We start from the raw sequence: 17,214 nt of genomic DNA, 5'->3' as shown, positions 1-17,214 counted from the left end.
GAGGGCATACACATGGAGAAAACAATCAGCAAATATGATCTATTTAACCATTAAACAAGCAAGTTTTCCTGCAAAAATTGATGTGCTAATCAATAGAGGTCAAATCCTACCATGAAAGAGATGCATCTAATGTTGTTTCTTCTAATGGTGTGTATTGGCTTTAATAGTGAAAAGTGAAAGTTGGATTGATTGCATCATTACATTTTTAAAAACTTATGAATAGCATGGTAGTTAGACAGGAATTTTCATTGAACTGTACACACTTCATAGGAAATCTGACTACAAGCCACAAAGAAAACTAACTTGCGAAAAGGAAACACGAAGTGTTGCAATTGTAACATATATTTGATGTTAACTAGGTACAGCTGCTCAAATATAGGTTGATATAACTAAAGTCATAGACTGTAACTGTTCAATGTTAGGATTTTTGTTGCATGAGGGTTAATGGGTGAATCAAAACTTCTATGTAAGCTACATCATAGCTATAATGCAGTTCGTTTTCTTTTCTGGGAGAGGTAGATTAATTGATTTTAAAGCAAAGTTAAACACACTACAGAAATGAAATGGGACCACTTTTTTTCCTATCAGATTGTATTCTTTTTAGGGACTGTGTGTAACAATGGTGCAGTCTACATGAGTGGGCAGTGCCCTTTAAAGTCTGTCTTGTTGTTGTTGATTTTGCCTCTTTTTAACGCTGCCATACTCATCCTGGCACGTTTTGTCACGCCAGCAGTACTCTTTGTAGGGGTGCAATGAATTTGGGCACTGCAACAGACACTATTACTATTAGATCACACACACTGGAAGCTCAGATCAGAGCCATGATCCCCCAGCTTCAAAAAAAAAGTACAGGCCTCTACCACTTGAACTGAAGGGATTGTTCCTCAGCTGACATAAGTGGTAGGTCTCATAGCCTATGTAGGAGCCAGCCACTAGAGAACAGCATAAGTCATGCACACCCAGCCAGTGCATTCAGAGGAAGGGTTTGAAATGGTTATCAACTCCCAGAACATTAGTGTCCTTTTTCCTCCCCACTCCTCTGCCTCATACCCATCCCAGTGTGATACCTCTCCTTTAGAATTTTCTCTCTGTATCTCCCTGCTGCTGTTCTTCTGTCCGTGCCCCCCTCTTGGAGAGGGGGAACTCCTAAATATAGCCTCTGTCCTTCCCTGGTCTTTTCTCTGCATGAGCCTGTGAGGTTAATAAGGTTAATAATAATAAGTTTCTGCCTATTCTTGCAGCAGGCCGTTCATCAGCTAGACAACCCATCCACCGAATACTCCTATGGCATTGCTTCTGAATATCCCAGCAAACTGGACCAAGCTGCACGGCTGTGTACCTTTCATGGGGGAGGGACATAGGTTCTCAAGTGTGTGCATTCCACAGTGAGCAGTTTAGGTCCACTCCCCATATTAAGTGTGGAGCAGAGCTATGAGAGCAGTTTCTGCTCACTTTGTTAACAGGCAAAAACAGGATGAGTCACTTGTAGATTCAGTAAACCTTCATGAGTCAGCAGTTTTACAGTTAGAAAAGTGGGTCTGAGTTGTGAAACTGAGTTTAGGTAAGTGCTCTGTTTTGGTAATGTTTCTTATCTTAAAGGTGAGTAACAGAGTTCAAAGTCTCCTGGCTAATAGCAACTCTGGTTTCTTTTTTTAAAAGATAAAACTATCAAATTATGGAAAGTTACTGAACGAGATAAGAGACCAGAGGGATACAACTTAAAAGATGAAGAAGGGAAACTTAAAGATCTGTCTACCGTAACATCACTACAGGTGAGCTACTGGGCTCTGTGAGAATTCTTTGTCCAATGTCCAGTTGATTCTCTCACTGATAAAGTATATGCTCTTGGGCCCTACTTCTGCAAAAGATTTAAGCACATACATAACTTTACTCATGTGAGTAGTCTTATTTGCTGGATTGGAGCTTTAGGTCCTAAAATATTGTCTTGAATCCCTGATTTCTCTCAGCAGTAAATATTTTATAGTGTAGTAACCTCCATGAAAAGCGTGTAAAAAAAAATTACCATCAATTTATTCTAGCTAGTCAAATTGTAAACTCTTTGAGGCAGGGACCATCTTTGTTCTGTGTTTGTATAGGGCCTAGCACAGTGGGTTTCTGGTCCATGATTAGGCTGCTGGTTGCTATGATAATACAAATAAAGAACGATAATAATATATGTAAGCAGGTCTATGCATATCTAGCATTTGTTTTCAAAGACTTAATTTATTATGGATCAGAAAAATTATAGCCTTTTTGTCACTTGACAGTTTTTGATGAGGCATAAAGCAGTGAAAGAAATACAGTAAATTATTAAAAATGGGGTTATATTTCATTCCCTGCACTATGCTGAGTTCTCAACATATACACAGAAATTACTTTAAAAATTAATATTTAATATTTTTGTAGGTGCCTGTATTGAAACCTATGGATTTGATGGTAGAAGTCACCCCCAGAAGAATCTTTGCTAATGGTCACACCTATCATGTCAACTCAATTTCTGTCAACAGCGACTGTGAGACATACATGTCAGCTGATGATCTCAGGATTAATCTCTGGCACCTAGCAATCACGGACCGGAGTTTCAGTATCCTTTATTATGATTGTTTGTTCCACTGTTATTCACACTCAGAGGGCTTTTTAAAAATCTATTTTAAAATGAAATGCATATTTTAACATTCATTTTTATTTTAAAAATGCACCCCCCATCACAGTCTCTGGGAGTATTTGTAACAGATAAATACATAATTTTACATTATTTTAGGCGGTAAAGTTGGTTACCAGTTCAAATCACCAGGGTATTTTGCTAGATAATTACCAACCTCCAAGTTGATTAGTGTGTAGTTACTGACAGTATGAATGATCACTCATCATCTGACTAGGCTACCTTATTCCCCCATCTCCCACAGACTTTTTATTCTGAGTTGCTCCTGAGTGGGCGAAAAGGGTTTTCAGAATGGACAGTCTTTACTTCTGCATGCTGACCCCTATGAGAAACACTGAATGAGAGATGGTCATACCAGGTCTCTCTGTGACATGCCTGGCCTGCCTGTGTCACAGACCCCTTCCTCCCAGTTTTCACCAGCAGCTGCATCTGTCTGTAGTGCTGGCACAGTGCTGTGCATTATGGGGTATTCTAACCATCTGACAGGGCACCACCTGCAGTGCAGCAGAGCGGGAAGGGGAAATCAGCCTGGAGGAAGATGATGTAGAGAGGAAAGGTTGACATTTTCCTGGAGAGGGAAATGTAGCCCAGACTAAAGTGTCTGTATTGTGTGGAGTGTAAAAGGACCATTAAGGGGAGGCACAAACTACTTTGAGGTCAGGACAGAATGCTGGGTCAGCCTGTCCTGCATTACTGCATTCTTATAATTAAGAACATAAGAAAGGCCATACTGTGCCAGACCAAAGGTCCATCCAGCCCAGTATCCTGTCTACCGATAGTGGCCAATGCCAGGTGCCCCAGAGGGAGTGAACCTAACAGGTAATGATCAGTGATCTCTCTCCTTCCATCCATCTCCACCCTCTGACAAACAGAGGCTAGGGACACCATTCCTTACCCATCCTGGCTAATAGCCATGAATGGACTTAACCTCCATGAATTTATCCAGTTCTGTTTTAAACCCTGTTATAGTCCTAGCCTTCACAACCTCCTCAGCCAAGGAGTTCCCCAGGTTCACTGTGTGCTGTGTGAAGAAGAACTTCCTTTTATTTGTTTTAAACCTGCTGCCCATTAATTTAATCTAGTGGACTCTAGTTCTTATATTATGGGAACAAGTAAATAACTTTTCCTTATTCACTTTCTCCACACCACTCATGTTTTTATATACCTCTATCATATCCTCCCTTAGTGTCCTCTTTTCCAAGCTGAAAAGTCCTAGCCTCTTTAATCTCTCCTCATGTGGGACCCGTTCCAACCCCCTAATCATTTTAGTTGCCCTTTTCAGAACCATTTCTAGTGCCAGTATATCTTTTTTGAGATGAGGGGACCACATCTGTACGCAGTATTCAAGATGTGGGCATACCATGGATTTATGTAAGGCAATAAGATATTCTCCGTCTTATTCTCTATCCCTTTTTTAATGATTCCTAACATCCCATTTGCTTTTTTGACTGCTGCTGCACACTGCATGGATGTCTTCAGCGAACTATCCATGATGACTCCAAGATCTCTTTCCTGATTAGCTGTAACTAAATTAGCCCCCATCATATTGTATGTATAGTTGGGGTTATTTTTTCCAATGTGCATTACTTTACATTTATCCACATTAAATTTCATTTGCCATTTTGTTGCCCAGTCACTTAGTTTTGTGAGATCTTTTTGAAGTTCTTCACAGTCTGCTTTGGTCTTAACTATCTTGAGTATCGTCTGCAAACTTTGCCACCTCACTTTCTCCAGATCATTTATGAGTAAGTTGAATAGGATTGGTCCTAGGACTGACCCTTGGGGAACACCACTAGTTACCCCTCTCCATTCTGAGAATTTACCATTTATTCCTACCCTTTGATCCCTGTCTTTTAATCAGTTCTCAATCCATGAAAGGATCTTCCCTTTTATCCCATGACAATTTACATAAGAGCTTTTGGTGAGGAACCTTGTCAAAGGCTTTCTGGAAATCTAAGTACACTATGTCCACTGGATCCCCCTTGTCCACATGTTTGTTGACCCCCTCAAAGAACTCAAATAGATTAGTAAGAAATGATCTCCCTTTACAGAAACCACATTGACTTTTGCCCAACAATTTATGTTCTTCTATGTGTCTGACAATTTTGTTCTTTACTATTGTTTCAACTAATTTGCCTGGTACTGACGTTCGACTTACCAGTCTGTAATTCCCAGGATCACCTCTAGAGTCTTTTTAAAATATTGGCATTACATTAGCGATTTTTTACAATTTTTTAAATTATTAATGCAGGTGAAATGCTATTTCTGTGGGTGTTTATATAAGTCTGTGAGAATTGGAAGTGAAGGCAGTGATCTGTCAGCAGAGGATCTCTGTGAGGAGTTACATTTCTACCAACAAAGGGAAGTTTGGGATGATTTCCTTGTTCTTTGATGGAGTTACACCCTCTCTCGTCATACTAAATCATCTGTGGGGCCTAATCTAAAGTCAGTGGGTAGACTCCCATTAGCTTCAGTGTGCTTTAGAGAAGGTCCTTATTTTTTTGGTTTGTTTTTGTTTTGGAATGGACCAGATTGCACCAAATGGCAGGTGCAATATAAAATGTCCCCAGAGAAGATATCTCCAACTCCCATTTAGGCCTTCATCCCCCAGACCCTCTTCAGATTAGGCATGCTGAATTGTATCCTGAAAAACCAACCTACTCAAAGAGTGTGTTGCAGGAAAAATATAAGCAAAGTGCAGCTCCATCTGAATTTGATTTCCAAGCACTGCCACCTCCCTCTTTGATTATGATTATGAGAGTACATTTTTGTTTAAATGGAAAAAATAATTCCCCTGTCCGCCAGCCCTCTTCTATGCAATACATGCACCTCTACTGCATGTTGTTTATTACAAGCAAAAAGGGAAAATGTTGATGGAAAGCCCTTGCTGAAGTGTTGGCATCGCATCACAAAATTATAATGCAGTCTGTTATTACAAATCCCCAATAAAAGAATAGGGAACCCATTCATGCATCCCATCCCCTGCAATAATTGTGTTTGAATACAAAACCAGGGTTAAATATCATTAAGGCTGTGACACTAGAGGACAGAAGCCAGGATATAGAATCCAATGGAATTATCTGGCATCTGTCAGTTTCTGTCACAGCTTCTCTATTATTCAAACATTTTTCATTCAATTTTCTTTTTAAAGTCTTTTCTATTGTTCTCTGGTTGGGAGGTTAATTTCCATTGCTTGGGAGAATGAGAGACTGATTGCACTGCCTGGAGCCTAGCATTGTGTTGACAATTTCTGTGCATACTTCCCCACATAACTCTGCCTCCATGCATCAATCCAGAGATAGTCAAATTGTGCCAGATTGTCTGGCGTCTTTATTATATGGTTATATGTTTACTAAGGGTTTAATTCATATACCATTAAAATCAGTTAACATATTTTCAACCGCTTTAATGAGAGTTAGCTCAGGCCCAGTAGAACTAGGGAGAGAGGCCCATTTCAGTGGAAGGTAGAAGCCTAAATACCTTTGAGGATCTGAGCCAAAATTTCCAGACTTGGTTACTTAAAATAAGGCATCTAAATCTATATTTAGGCACTTAAATAAAAGGGGCCTGATTGTTCAGAGTTGCTGAGCATGTACCGTTTCCCTTTGAAGGTAGTGTGGTTACATCATGGATGAATTTGGTCCTTACTTTCTACCAGACAAATAGGAGTGACTAGAAAGTACTGGATATAAACCTAAGCCAGCCCAGCACCAAGCCCATCCAATCTTTCCCTCAAGTTTGGGAAAATTTGAGCTTTGCCACTAGCCCCTCTGCCTTCCTCTCATGGCTGTACTTGTGAGAGGGCAAAGGAGCAGGAACTTCCTGGAAATAGTCCTCTAAAGGGGACAAGAGTTTGGGGCACTGAATCCCAGGGACTTATCAGGGGTTTCCTTCTCCTCCTGCCTCCTTCAGGACCTAGACTGCCATTAGCTGTGTCCCTGTGTGGCTACTCCTAGCTCTATTAACTCCATCCTGGGTTCCATTTGGAAATGGGGGCTCTGCAGAGGACATTGCCACAGAGCATAGCTGGGTCCCCTGCTGCATGCCCTCTTCCCATTAAAATCCTGTGGAGGCTCTTTTGTGAGGACCCCCACTGCAGAGGCATCTGCAGGAGAGCTGTCCTCTGCTCCCCCTTATTCCAACCCCTGGTTATTCCATAATTGCCAGTTATGTGGTTTCTTCTTTCCACCTGCCTTTGAAGTATCTGTTTCTGGCCACTGTCAGAGGCAGAATCCAGGGTTATGGAGCACTGGTCTGATCCAGTATAGTGGTGTTGGTGTTCTTATGTAGAGTATTCAGGACAGTTACTCTGCATAATCAAAAATATGTAGGAAAGACATTAACTGCATTGCTAATGGCAATCCTTTGTGTTACATCAAGTTTGGTGTAAAGGATACAGAATTCCAACACAAATGTCTTGGTTAACTTTTAAAATAACCTAAATGTTAATTATATTTAAATATGTCCAGATTGATTTTTTTTAGGCGATTTCCCATGCTAAAAGCGTGAAGACTAAATATCAGTCCCGAGTGAATTTCTAAATCCAAGATATCTGTAAATCCCTGAAAATAGAAGCGTTACAATGAAAGTAGTGATATAATCAGAACTTACATGGTCCGAGTATGGTCCCGGATAATATTTCACATGTATGTACAGCTTTATCTACAGATCCTTTATACATATTAATTCATCCTCACAACAGCCTAAGAGAAAGGAAAAAAGTATTTTACTCCCTTTTTAGAGATGGGTTAAGTGAGGCAGAAATGTTAAGTGAATTGCCTAAGAGAGACCACCTTATTTTAGATTTCAGCATCATTAAATCTCAGTACAGCTGCCCTCATTATAAAAAACAACTTGGTTTCAGTTTTTAAAAATGCTTGGCCCTCCAAAGATACATCATAAAATCCATAGGGGGTGTGTGTGTGTGTATTTGTGGGGGTGCCTGAATGATCAGAAAAAGCTGAAAGACAGACTGTTCTTATGACATAACTTCCTGCATGTCTCAGAGACAGAACAGTTTGAAAGCGAGGCTGTTTGAGATTTAATACCATCATTCAGGAGTTTAGCATTGCTATTCCTGTGTATTCACTTACTGCTGTGAGAGCTGTGTTACGTGCATCCACAAACCCTCACAGCAAAATATTTACAGATAATTGATGATGTTCTTAGATTTTTTAGTTGAACCATTGATTTAATCCTTACAACATGAAACGATTCCCTGATAGAGCCTCCAGTTTCCAGGTGTACTCGATTTGTGGGGTGGGGGGAACCGAGTACATTTCTAAGAAGTAGTTGGGGTATGGAAAAGTTCCTGCATGTGGGAGGCAGGATGGCTTGGGACTGTTGTTTGTATGGGTTGCAGTGGGAGAGGTCTTGCAACTTGGAGACAGGCTGGCATGAGTACAGGTAGTGAGAGACATTAGGCAGTGGTTGGGCTGGGAATAGATTAAAGGGACTGAAGAGACTCTGGCAAATGGAAAGGGGAAGAAGCTGAAGTGTACAGTCCCAGCAGATAGTGGATTGACTCCTGCAGCTGGACAGTGGTTGGATGGAAATATTCATTAAGGGGAGCTGGTTGGTTCAGCCTCGGAGCAGGGCTGCTCTGAAGTACCTTTTAGGTAGGAGTTGCATAATGAAGTTGAATTAGCTGTAGATGACCCCCATCATGGTGGTAAAAGAAGGATAAGACAACTGGAAGAGGTGGTTTTAGATCTGCGTCAGTCTGTAGAGAGAATATTTTTTGTCCATACAGTTACCCAGCCTGCATATGCATTTGTGCAGGTGCACCTGTCTCCATGAGATTTCGGTCTGATACATTAAGGAGTAAGGAACCAATAACTAGATGTCATTCTGCCTGCCTTTCCATTCTGCAGAAAACAGTCATCTCTGATATAAAACTGTCTGTTTTTTTAGGTGGATTGTGTCTTGGTAAAGCATGATGTGTTGCATGATGCAGTTAGGACCAGGCACATTAAGAGAAGAAATTCTGCCAAGCATAAAGTTTAAATTATAAATTAATACCACTGGGCTCAATGCCGCCTGCTATGCACATCAGAAGACTCTTTTAAAGTCAGTAAAGTCAAACAATTTTAAAGATATTGGTTTGTTTCCCACCTTTTTGCTAGATGGAATGTGAATGAACACAAAGCAAAATATGGTGGCCTGAGCACATCAAATACATGATGTACACAGGGCCCAATTACATCAAATTAATGAATTGAATATATGTTAGCCTGAAATGGCATTTGTTAATAAATGATCTGGCAGTGATACATCTTTGGCCTGGTCTACACTACGAGTTTATGTCGGATTTAGCAGTGTTAAATCCGAATTAACCCTGCACCCGTCCACACAACGAAGCAATTTTTTCGATATAAAGGGCTCTTAAAACCGATTTCTGTACTCCTCCCCAATGAGGGGATTAGCACCGAAATCGACATCGCCATTTGGAATTAGGGTTAGTGTGGACATAATTTGAAGGTATTGGCGTCCGGGAGCTATCCCACCGTGCACCATTGTGACCACTCTGCACAGCACTCTGAACTCGGATGCACTGACCAATGTACAGGAAAAGCCCCGGGAACTTTTGAATCTCATTTCCTGTTTGGCCAGGTGAGCTCATCAGCACAGGTGACCATGCAGTCCCAGAATCAAAAAAGAGCTCCAGCATGAACCGAATGGGAGGTACTGGATCTGATCACTGGATGGGGAGAGGAATCCGTGCTATCAGAACTACGTTCCAAAAGACGAAATGCCAAAACATTTCAAAAAATCTCAGAGGCCATGAGGGACGGAGGCTACATCAGGGACGCAACACAGTGCCGCGTGAAACTTAAGGAGCTCAGACAAGTGTACTAGAAAACCAAAGAATCAAACGGACACTCTGGGACAGAGCCCCAGACATGCTGCTTCTACACTCAGCTGCATGCAGTTCTAGGGGGGGCTGCCACCACTCCCCACCCCTGTCCGTGGACTCCGATGATGGGGTACTCTCTGCCATGCCTGATGACTTTGCAGATGGGGAAGATGAGGAGGAGGAGGACGAGCTTGGGGAGAGCACACAGCACACAGTTCTCCCCGACAGCCAGGATCTTTTTATCACCCTGATTGAAATACCCTCCCAACCCATTGAAGCTGGAGAAGGGACCTCTGGTGAGTGTACCTTTTTAAATATAATACATGTTATAAAAGCAAGTGTTTTTTAATGATTAAGTAGCCCTGAGGACTTGGGATACATTCGTGGCCAGTATTGCTATTGGAAAAGTCTGTTAGCGTGTCTGGGGGTGGAGCGGAAATCCTCCAGTGACATCTCCAGAAGGTTTCTGGGAAGAGCAGCCTTATTCCGTCCTCCATGGTAGGACACTTTACCACGCCATGCTAGTAGCAAGTAATCTGGTATCATTGCATGACAAAGCCTGGCAGTGTATGGTCCTGGTGTTTGCTGGCATTCAAGCAACATCTGTTCTTTATCTCTCTGTGTTATCCTCAGGAGAGTGATATCGTTCATGGTAACCTGGTTGAAATAGGGGAATTTAATTAAGGGGACATTCAGAGGTGTCCATTCCTACTGGGCTGTTTGCCTGTGGCTGAAAAGAAATCCTCCCCGCAGTTAGCCACATGGAGGGGGGGCATTGGCGCTGGGCTCTTCGCGTTTGGCTAGCAGGGATCTTCCCTGATACCAGCCAGGTGGTTGGGGGAGGAGTAAAGCGATCATCCCAGATAACTGGATGGGGGAAGGGGTTAGTTTGGTTTCTGCTGCTGCACATTAACAGGAAAACCGCAGCACTAAATGGCCAACTCAACGGGCTTTGCTTGGTATGGGAGAGGAGGGCGCTGCTGTTATGAAGGTTGCAGAAGCCGAAAGACTGTGGCTTACTATGGCCGCCTGCAAGCTGAATTCTGTTGCCTGGCCCTGCATGTGTGATTTCTAACACCAAAGCTGCAGACACTCAATATAAGATGCAAAATGCGACCCAAATCACATGTGCTATGTAAATGTGAATAGTTGTGTTCACTGTGAAAGAATATAGCCATTGTTCTGTAAAATGTATCTTTTTAAATACTTCACTTCCTTTTTTTTCCTCCAGCAGCTGCAAATGTTTCAAGCCTCCCTCCTCCGTCCCAAAGACTATCTCAGATAAGGCGGCGGAAAAAACGCATGCGCGATGACATGTTCTCTGAGCTCATGCAGTCGTCCAGCACTGACAGAGCTCAGCAGAATGTGTGGAGGGACACAATAGCAGAGTACAGGAAAGTGGCTGATGAACATGAGGAGAGGTGGCGGCAGGAAGATCAGAGGAGGAATGAGGCAACATTGGGGCTATTGCGGGATCAAACGGACATGCTCCGGTGTCTGGTGGAGGCTCATAAACGGCAGCAGGATCACAGACTGCCACTGCAGCCCCTGCTTAACCACCCTCCCTCCTCCCCAAGTTCTATAGCTTCCTCACCCAGATGCCCAAGAACGCGGGGGGGGGAAGAGGCTCCGGGCACCCAACCACTCCACCCCAGAGGACCGCCCAAGCAACAGAAGGCTGTCATTCAACAAGTTTTAAAGTGGCCTTTTCCTTCCCTCCTTCCACACCCCACCTGGGCTACCTTGTGAGTTCTCTCCTTATTTTTATAATCAATTAATAAAGAATACATGTTTTTTAAACGATAGTGACTTTATTTCCTTTGCAAGCAAGCTGTGATCAAAGGGGGGAGGGTGGGTGGCTTACAGGAAATGAGGCAACCAAGGGGGTGGGTTTTCATCAAGGAGAAACAAACAGAAGTGTCACACAGTACCCTGGCCTAGAGGCAACCAAGGGGGCGGGTTTTCATCAAGGAGAAACAAACAGAAGTGTCACACAGTACCCTGGCCAAGTGTCACACAGTACCCTGGCCAGTCATGAAACTGGTTTTCAAAGCATCTCTGATGTGGAGCGCTTCCTGCTGTGCTCTTCTAACCGCCCTGGTGTCTGGCTGCACGTATTCAGCGGCCAGGCAATTTGCATCAACCTCCCACCCCACCATAAACGTCTCCCCCTTACTCTCACAGAGATTGTGGAGCACACAGCAAGCAGCAATAACAATGGGAATATTGGTTTCACTGAGGTCTGAGCGAGTCAGTAAACTGTGCCAGTGACCCTTTAAACATCCAAATGTACACTCTACCACCGTTTTGCACTTGCTCAGCCTATAGTTGAACAGCTCCTTAGTACTGCCCAGGATGCCTGTTTATGGCTTCATGAGCATTAAGGGGTAGGCTGGGTCCCCAAGGATAACTATAGGCATTTCAACATCCCCAACAGTTATTTTCTGGTCTGGGAAGTAAATCCCTTCCTGCAGCCATTTAAACAGACCAGAGTTCCTGAAGACGGGAGCATCATGTACCTTTCCCGGCCATTCCACGTTGATGTTGGTGAAACATCCCTTGTGATCCACCAGTGCTTGCAGCACCATTGAAAAGTAGCCCTTGCAGTTTATGTACTGGCTGCCCTGGTGGTCCGGTTCCAAGATAGGTGTTCCGTCTATAGCCCCACCACAGTTAGGGAATCCCATTGCAGCAAAGCCATCTAGTATGACCTGCACATTTCCCAGAGTCACTACCTTTGATAGCAGCAGCTCAATGATTGCGTTGGCTACTTGCATCACAGCAGCCCCCACAGTAGATTTGCCCACTCCAGATTGATTACCGACTGACCGGTAGCTGTCTGGCATTGCAAGCTTCCACAGGGCTATTGCCACTTGCTTGTGAACTGTGAGGGCTGCTCTCATCTTGGTATTCTTGCACTTCAGGGCAGGGGAAAGCAAGTCACAATGTTCCATGAAAGTGCCCTTCCGCATGCGAAAGTTTCGGAGCCACTGGGAATCATCCCAGACCTGCAACACTATGCGGTCCCACCACTCTGTGCTTGTTTCCCCAGGCCCAGAATCGGCGTTCCACGGCATGAGCGTGCCCCATTAACACCATGATCTCCAAATTGTGGGGGAACGCGGTTTTAGAAAAAAGTGTGTTCATGTCCTCATCACAGTGCTTCCATCGCCTCCTCGTCTGGTTTTTCAGGTGCTGGTTCTGCATAAACTGCATGATAATGAGCAAGGTGTTTACAATGGTCATAACTGCTGTGGTGAGCTGAACGGGCTCCACGCTTGCGGTGCTATGGCGTCTGCTCCTGCTCGGGCAATCCAGGGAAAAGGACGCGAAATTATTGTTTGCCGTTGCTCTGACAGAGGGAGGGGTGACCGACAACATGGCTTACAGGGAATTAAAATCAACAAAGGGGGTGGCTTTGCGAGAAACAGAATGGCCCCCTCAAGGATAGAACTCAAAACCTCAAGGATAGAGCTCAAAACTGGGTTTAGCAGGCCATTGATTTCACGGAGGGAGCAAGGAAGGGAGGAGAAAATGAATACAAAACAAATCTTGTCTATTGCTTGTTTTGATCCACTTCATCTATCTTTATACATCTTGCTGGCAGCAGACTGTGCAGTACGACTGCTAGCCATTGTCATCTCCTGGGTGCTCGGCAGAAGACGGTGCAGTATGACTGCCGGCCATCGTCGTCTCCTGGCTGCTCATTAAAAGACAGTGCAGTAGGACTGCCAGCAGGACTGAATCGCCATGAGATGAAATTTAAAAGGGTAAAAGGGTAATGACCTTGCTGAGTCACTCCCATTTTTGCTCAGGTGCCCTTGACCTCATCAAGGTCGGTTAAAAGAGAACCCTGGACTACATCGACGATGGCTACCAGTCATACTGCACTGTCTGCTGCCAAAAGACAATGAGCTGCTGCTGTGTAGCAACGCAGTACCGTGTCTTCCAGCACCCAGGAGACATACGGTGACCGTTAGCTGAGCGGGCTCCGTGCTTGCCGTGGTATGGCGTCTGCACAGGTAACCCAAGAAAAAAGGCGCAAAACGATTGTCTGCCCTTGCTTACACGGAAGGAGAGAGGGAGGGAAGGGGGGTCCTGACGATATGTACCCAGAACGACCTGCGACAATGTTTTAGCCCCATCAGGCATTGGGATTTCTACCCAGAATTCAAATGGGTGGCAGAGACTGCGGGAACTGTGGGATAGCTACCCACAGTGCAATGCTCCGGAAGTCGACGGTTGCCTCAGTACCGTGGACGCAGTCCGCCGACTACATGCACTTAGAGCATTTGTGTGGGGACACACAATCGACTGTATAAAAACGCTTTCTACAAACCTAACTTCTATATATTCGACCTAATTTTGTAGTGTAGACAAGGCCTATGTCTTACTCTTTCCCTCTGATGCAGCTCTGCTACATATAATGAACTACATTCTGTTTGCCCAAGAGGCTGGATGTGACAATGACACAAACAACAAATATAACAGAAGAGTTTCTGGACACTTGCACTCATCTGAACATCTTTATGGGCTGCATAAAAGAGCAGGAGAAGCAGTGGTATTCCATCAAGGCTATCAGCATAGCATTGATATGAGTTTTTTAAAAAGAAAGTAGGAAGGCTTGATTTGTAGAATTTTATTTGAAATTAACATAAAATGGTTTGCCTCCATTATTTCAGCAGCTTTACAAATCAGTGAGAATTATTCATTTCTGTGAAAATAGAATCATAAGCCAATGTAGATCTTAGGCTTGTTTTCATTTTGGAAAATACTTTAAACCAATCTTGCAAAATTCAACTTGGATGCTTGCCTGAGACAAGTAATTTTTTGACAAGTAAGTAAAATATAATTGTTTTCATTAGCATTATTTTCATTTTGGTGAAAGGCAGACAAGTAAGTTCTGAGTAAGTTTTGCGTTTTGGTTGATACATTTCCATCAAATAATTGCAAGGCATCTTTAAACCTTTCTCTCTGTTTGCAAATCATACCTTGGTGCGGGCAGAATAAGTCATACCTCAGAGGAATTTAGTGTATCTTCTTCTTTCTTTGCTAAGAGGTTTAACATGTTTGTTTGCATGAGAGAGAGAGAGAGACTGCATCCTTAATTATACATATTCTGTACTGAGAAAGTACTGAGGCAGAGATTGCTACATTTGTTAATGTTCTGTCTGAAATGGCTTAGCAGTATTGCCTATAGCTTGAACCTTTAGATAAATTATTTTGGATATGGTGAACAAGAAAATAGAACTGCTGGAAGCATACTGATAAGGCTTACTTTACTTCAGTAGCAATCTCTGGATGATCTAACCATACTGAATATTCTTTATGAGCATGTATTTGGATTGCTCACACAACTATGCAGATCATAGCACTTGAACTCCTTTCATTTCCTGGTAGCATGCTATTTCACTCCAGAGGCTGCCGTGGCATTGCTATGGTAACAACAGCCCCAGTTCCTATATGTACTTATCTTGACTAAAATACTCATTTCTCAGTCAGGTCAATATAGTCCAGGGTTATCCTGTTTTAATAAAAAAAATTCCTTCTTTAATGTCCCAAAAGGGGTAAGTTAATTAGCAAATCACCATAGGCCCTTCTTATAATCTAATGTATTCCAGCATTTGAGGCATATCATGGATGGTCACATCATTAGGCTCTGTATCTTGTGGGAATTAATTTACTTTGGAAATATACAAAAAAAGCACAAAAATAGTTAGCCCCAAATAGCACTGCACACAAATGCATGATCTACTTTGTGGTAGGTACAATTGCATCTGAAAACTTCATTAACACACTACACATACATACACATTGTTCTGTAATGGAGCCCCGAGGCTGAGGAATACCCACTCTTATAATACTGCCAGGCTTGTTTCCTTCAGTGCAGTGCTTTTGGATGCCTTTGGATGCAAGCTAATACACAGCATTCTCTTGACATTTTTGTGGTGCGGTGTGCTGACAAATTTGTGTCCTTGGAATGAGATAAGGTTGTTTCTATAAAAGTCTCCAAATGTAATGACTGTGCACAGTCTATTTGCAGTGCATTTCTATTCTCATGGACAAATGCATTGTCATAAAGCCCCGCTTTCCTCACATGATCATTTATCTCATACAAATACTTTGTTTGGGAATAATTATATAAAAATAATTTCTCATCTGCTGTTGGAAAGTACATAAAATCCATTTTTAATGCTTCCTTTAGTGCTGTAATCAAGGGCAGGCTGTGCCACCCTATCATGCATTTAAAGACATACTATAGCATGGGATATTCAGCCAGAAAAGCTGCTGCTGGCTGAATCTTGAGCCTTAATTTTGATTTTTATTTGTTCTGTTTCTCCCGTTCACTCTCTCACAATGTCTCTCTCATACACTCTCTTTCTGTCAAAGCATAAGAAAGTATCAGTCGGCAAGGCAAAAGTCAAGGCTATAATTGGGAAGTAAAGAACTTGAGGCCCTACCAGCCACCTTATTCCCTAGGGTCTGGCACACATCCAAAATTGGAGCACCCTTAGTAGAATTTGAGTTGAAAAACTTCAATTAATTCAGCTGGACAACTAGGTTTTGGAACAGTGTAAGGCATCTATTGGTCTATTGCTTTCTGAGGTTACTGATCCTCCAAATGAAAATAAGAGTTGCCAATAGAAACCAGCAGAGACGAGGGGCCTGATCCAATGCGCATGGCTGTCAGTTGGAGGATTTCCAGATTCTAATGGTAATTTCTACTAGAGCCCGTGATGCTTCCCTTCCCCCAACCAATAGTGATAGTGAGTACGTTTTGGGGGAGAAAGAACAAAACAAAAAACCAAGCCAAATTTAAAAAAGTGGAAATAGAAAGTAAATACCAGCCATCATGGCTCACTTAATCACTGAGAGACATACTTTTCCTCATTTTCTGTAGAAACTGCAACCTCTTCGGGGCAGAGGCTTTTTCTCCTTAAATATTTGCTAAATGCCTTCAAGCTGTACGTACACATATGACAGCAAAAGGTATTCAAGGTCCCAGTTTATGCATATGTACAGCAAGTTCATCATTCTCAGAGATTTTGAAGCCAGAAGGGACCATTAGATCATCTGTTCTGGCCTTCTGTATAACACAAGTCATAGAATTTCACCCAGTTACCCTGTATTGAACCCACATCTGAAAGTCCAGTGAGAACAAGTATTCTTTCAATTCCTTCCACATGCAGAAGATGCAAAATGGGAAGAAGTTGTGAAAACCATTCAGGACAGAGAAATCGTACAAAGGAATCTAGGGAGATAAGGAAACTGCAGAGATGTTAGAAAAACTACAATTCATCTTGGGAAAAAGCAAGCCAATACAGCTCTAGGAAAATAATAACTGAGTGTCATGATGTGCTGGGAATAATATTTCATTGTTTGTCTGCTTCTGGGCCAACAATGGATATATTGTCAGGGATTTGTGTTTCTACTACAAGCAGAAGGAACTTGTGATGTTGTTTTCTATGCAGTGGTGCAAGTATGGTGGTCTGGTCCGGTCCACCGTACCAGTAAGAGATTTATAGCTGGTACTCCATACTGGAAAGACACAGGAGGAGCAGAACGTGGGGCCGCTGGGCGACCCCAGACCAGCAGCTCCTCTGGCACGGCTGTAACGCCCCCAGTCCCGCCCCCCAGCCTGTCCACGCAGCCGCATCTCCTGTCTGGGGTCTGTACAGCAGCCCCGCCAGAGGAC

The 17,214-nt window shown here is 43.0% G+C and overlaps 1 protein-coding gene across 2 annotated transcripts in view; it reads left to right on the top strand.

The window, feature by feature from the left end:
- The window catches only part of PPP2R2C (protein phosphatase 2 regulatory subunit Bgamma), a 282,079-nt gene that overhangs the window by 194,322 nt on the left and 70,543 nt on the right, over positions 1-17,214 (top strand). For both annotated transcript variants that reach the window (XM_077814650.1, XM_077814651.1), the window contains 2 exons: positions 1,660-1,772; positions 2,407-2,584. In XM_077814650.1, the coding sequence (XP_077670776.1) occupies positions 1,660-1,772; positions 2,407-2,584 (291 nt within the window). The remainder of the gene's footprint in view (positions 1-1,659; positions 1,773-2,406; positions 2,585-17,214) is intronic.

The sequence above is a fragment of the Eretmochelys imbricata genome, chromosome 4 (genome assembly GCF_965152235.1).
Source record: "Eretmochelys imbricata isolate rEreImb1 chromosome 4, rEreImb1.hap1, whole genome shotgun sequence".
Lineage (NCBI taxonomy): Eukaryota > Metazoa > Chordata > Testudines > Cheloniidae > Eretmochelys > Eretmochelys imbricata.
This window is presented reverse-complemented; position numbering and strand designations above follow the sequence as displayed.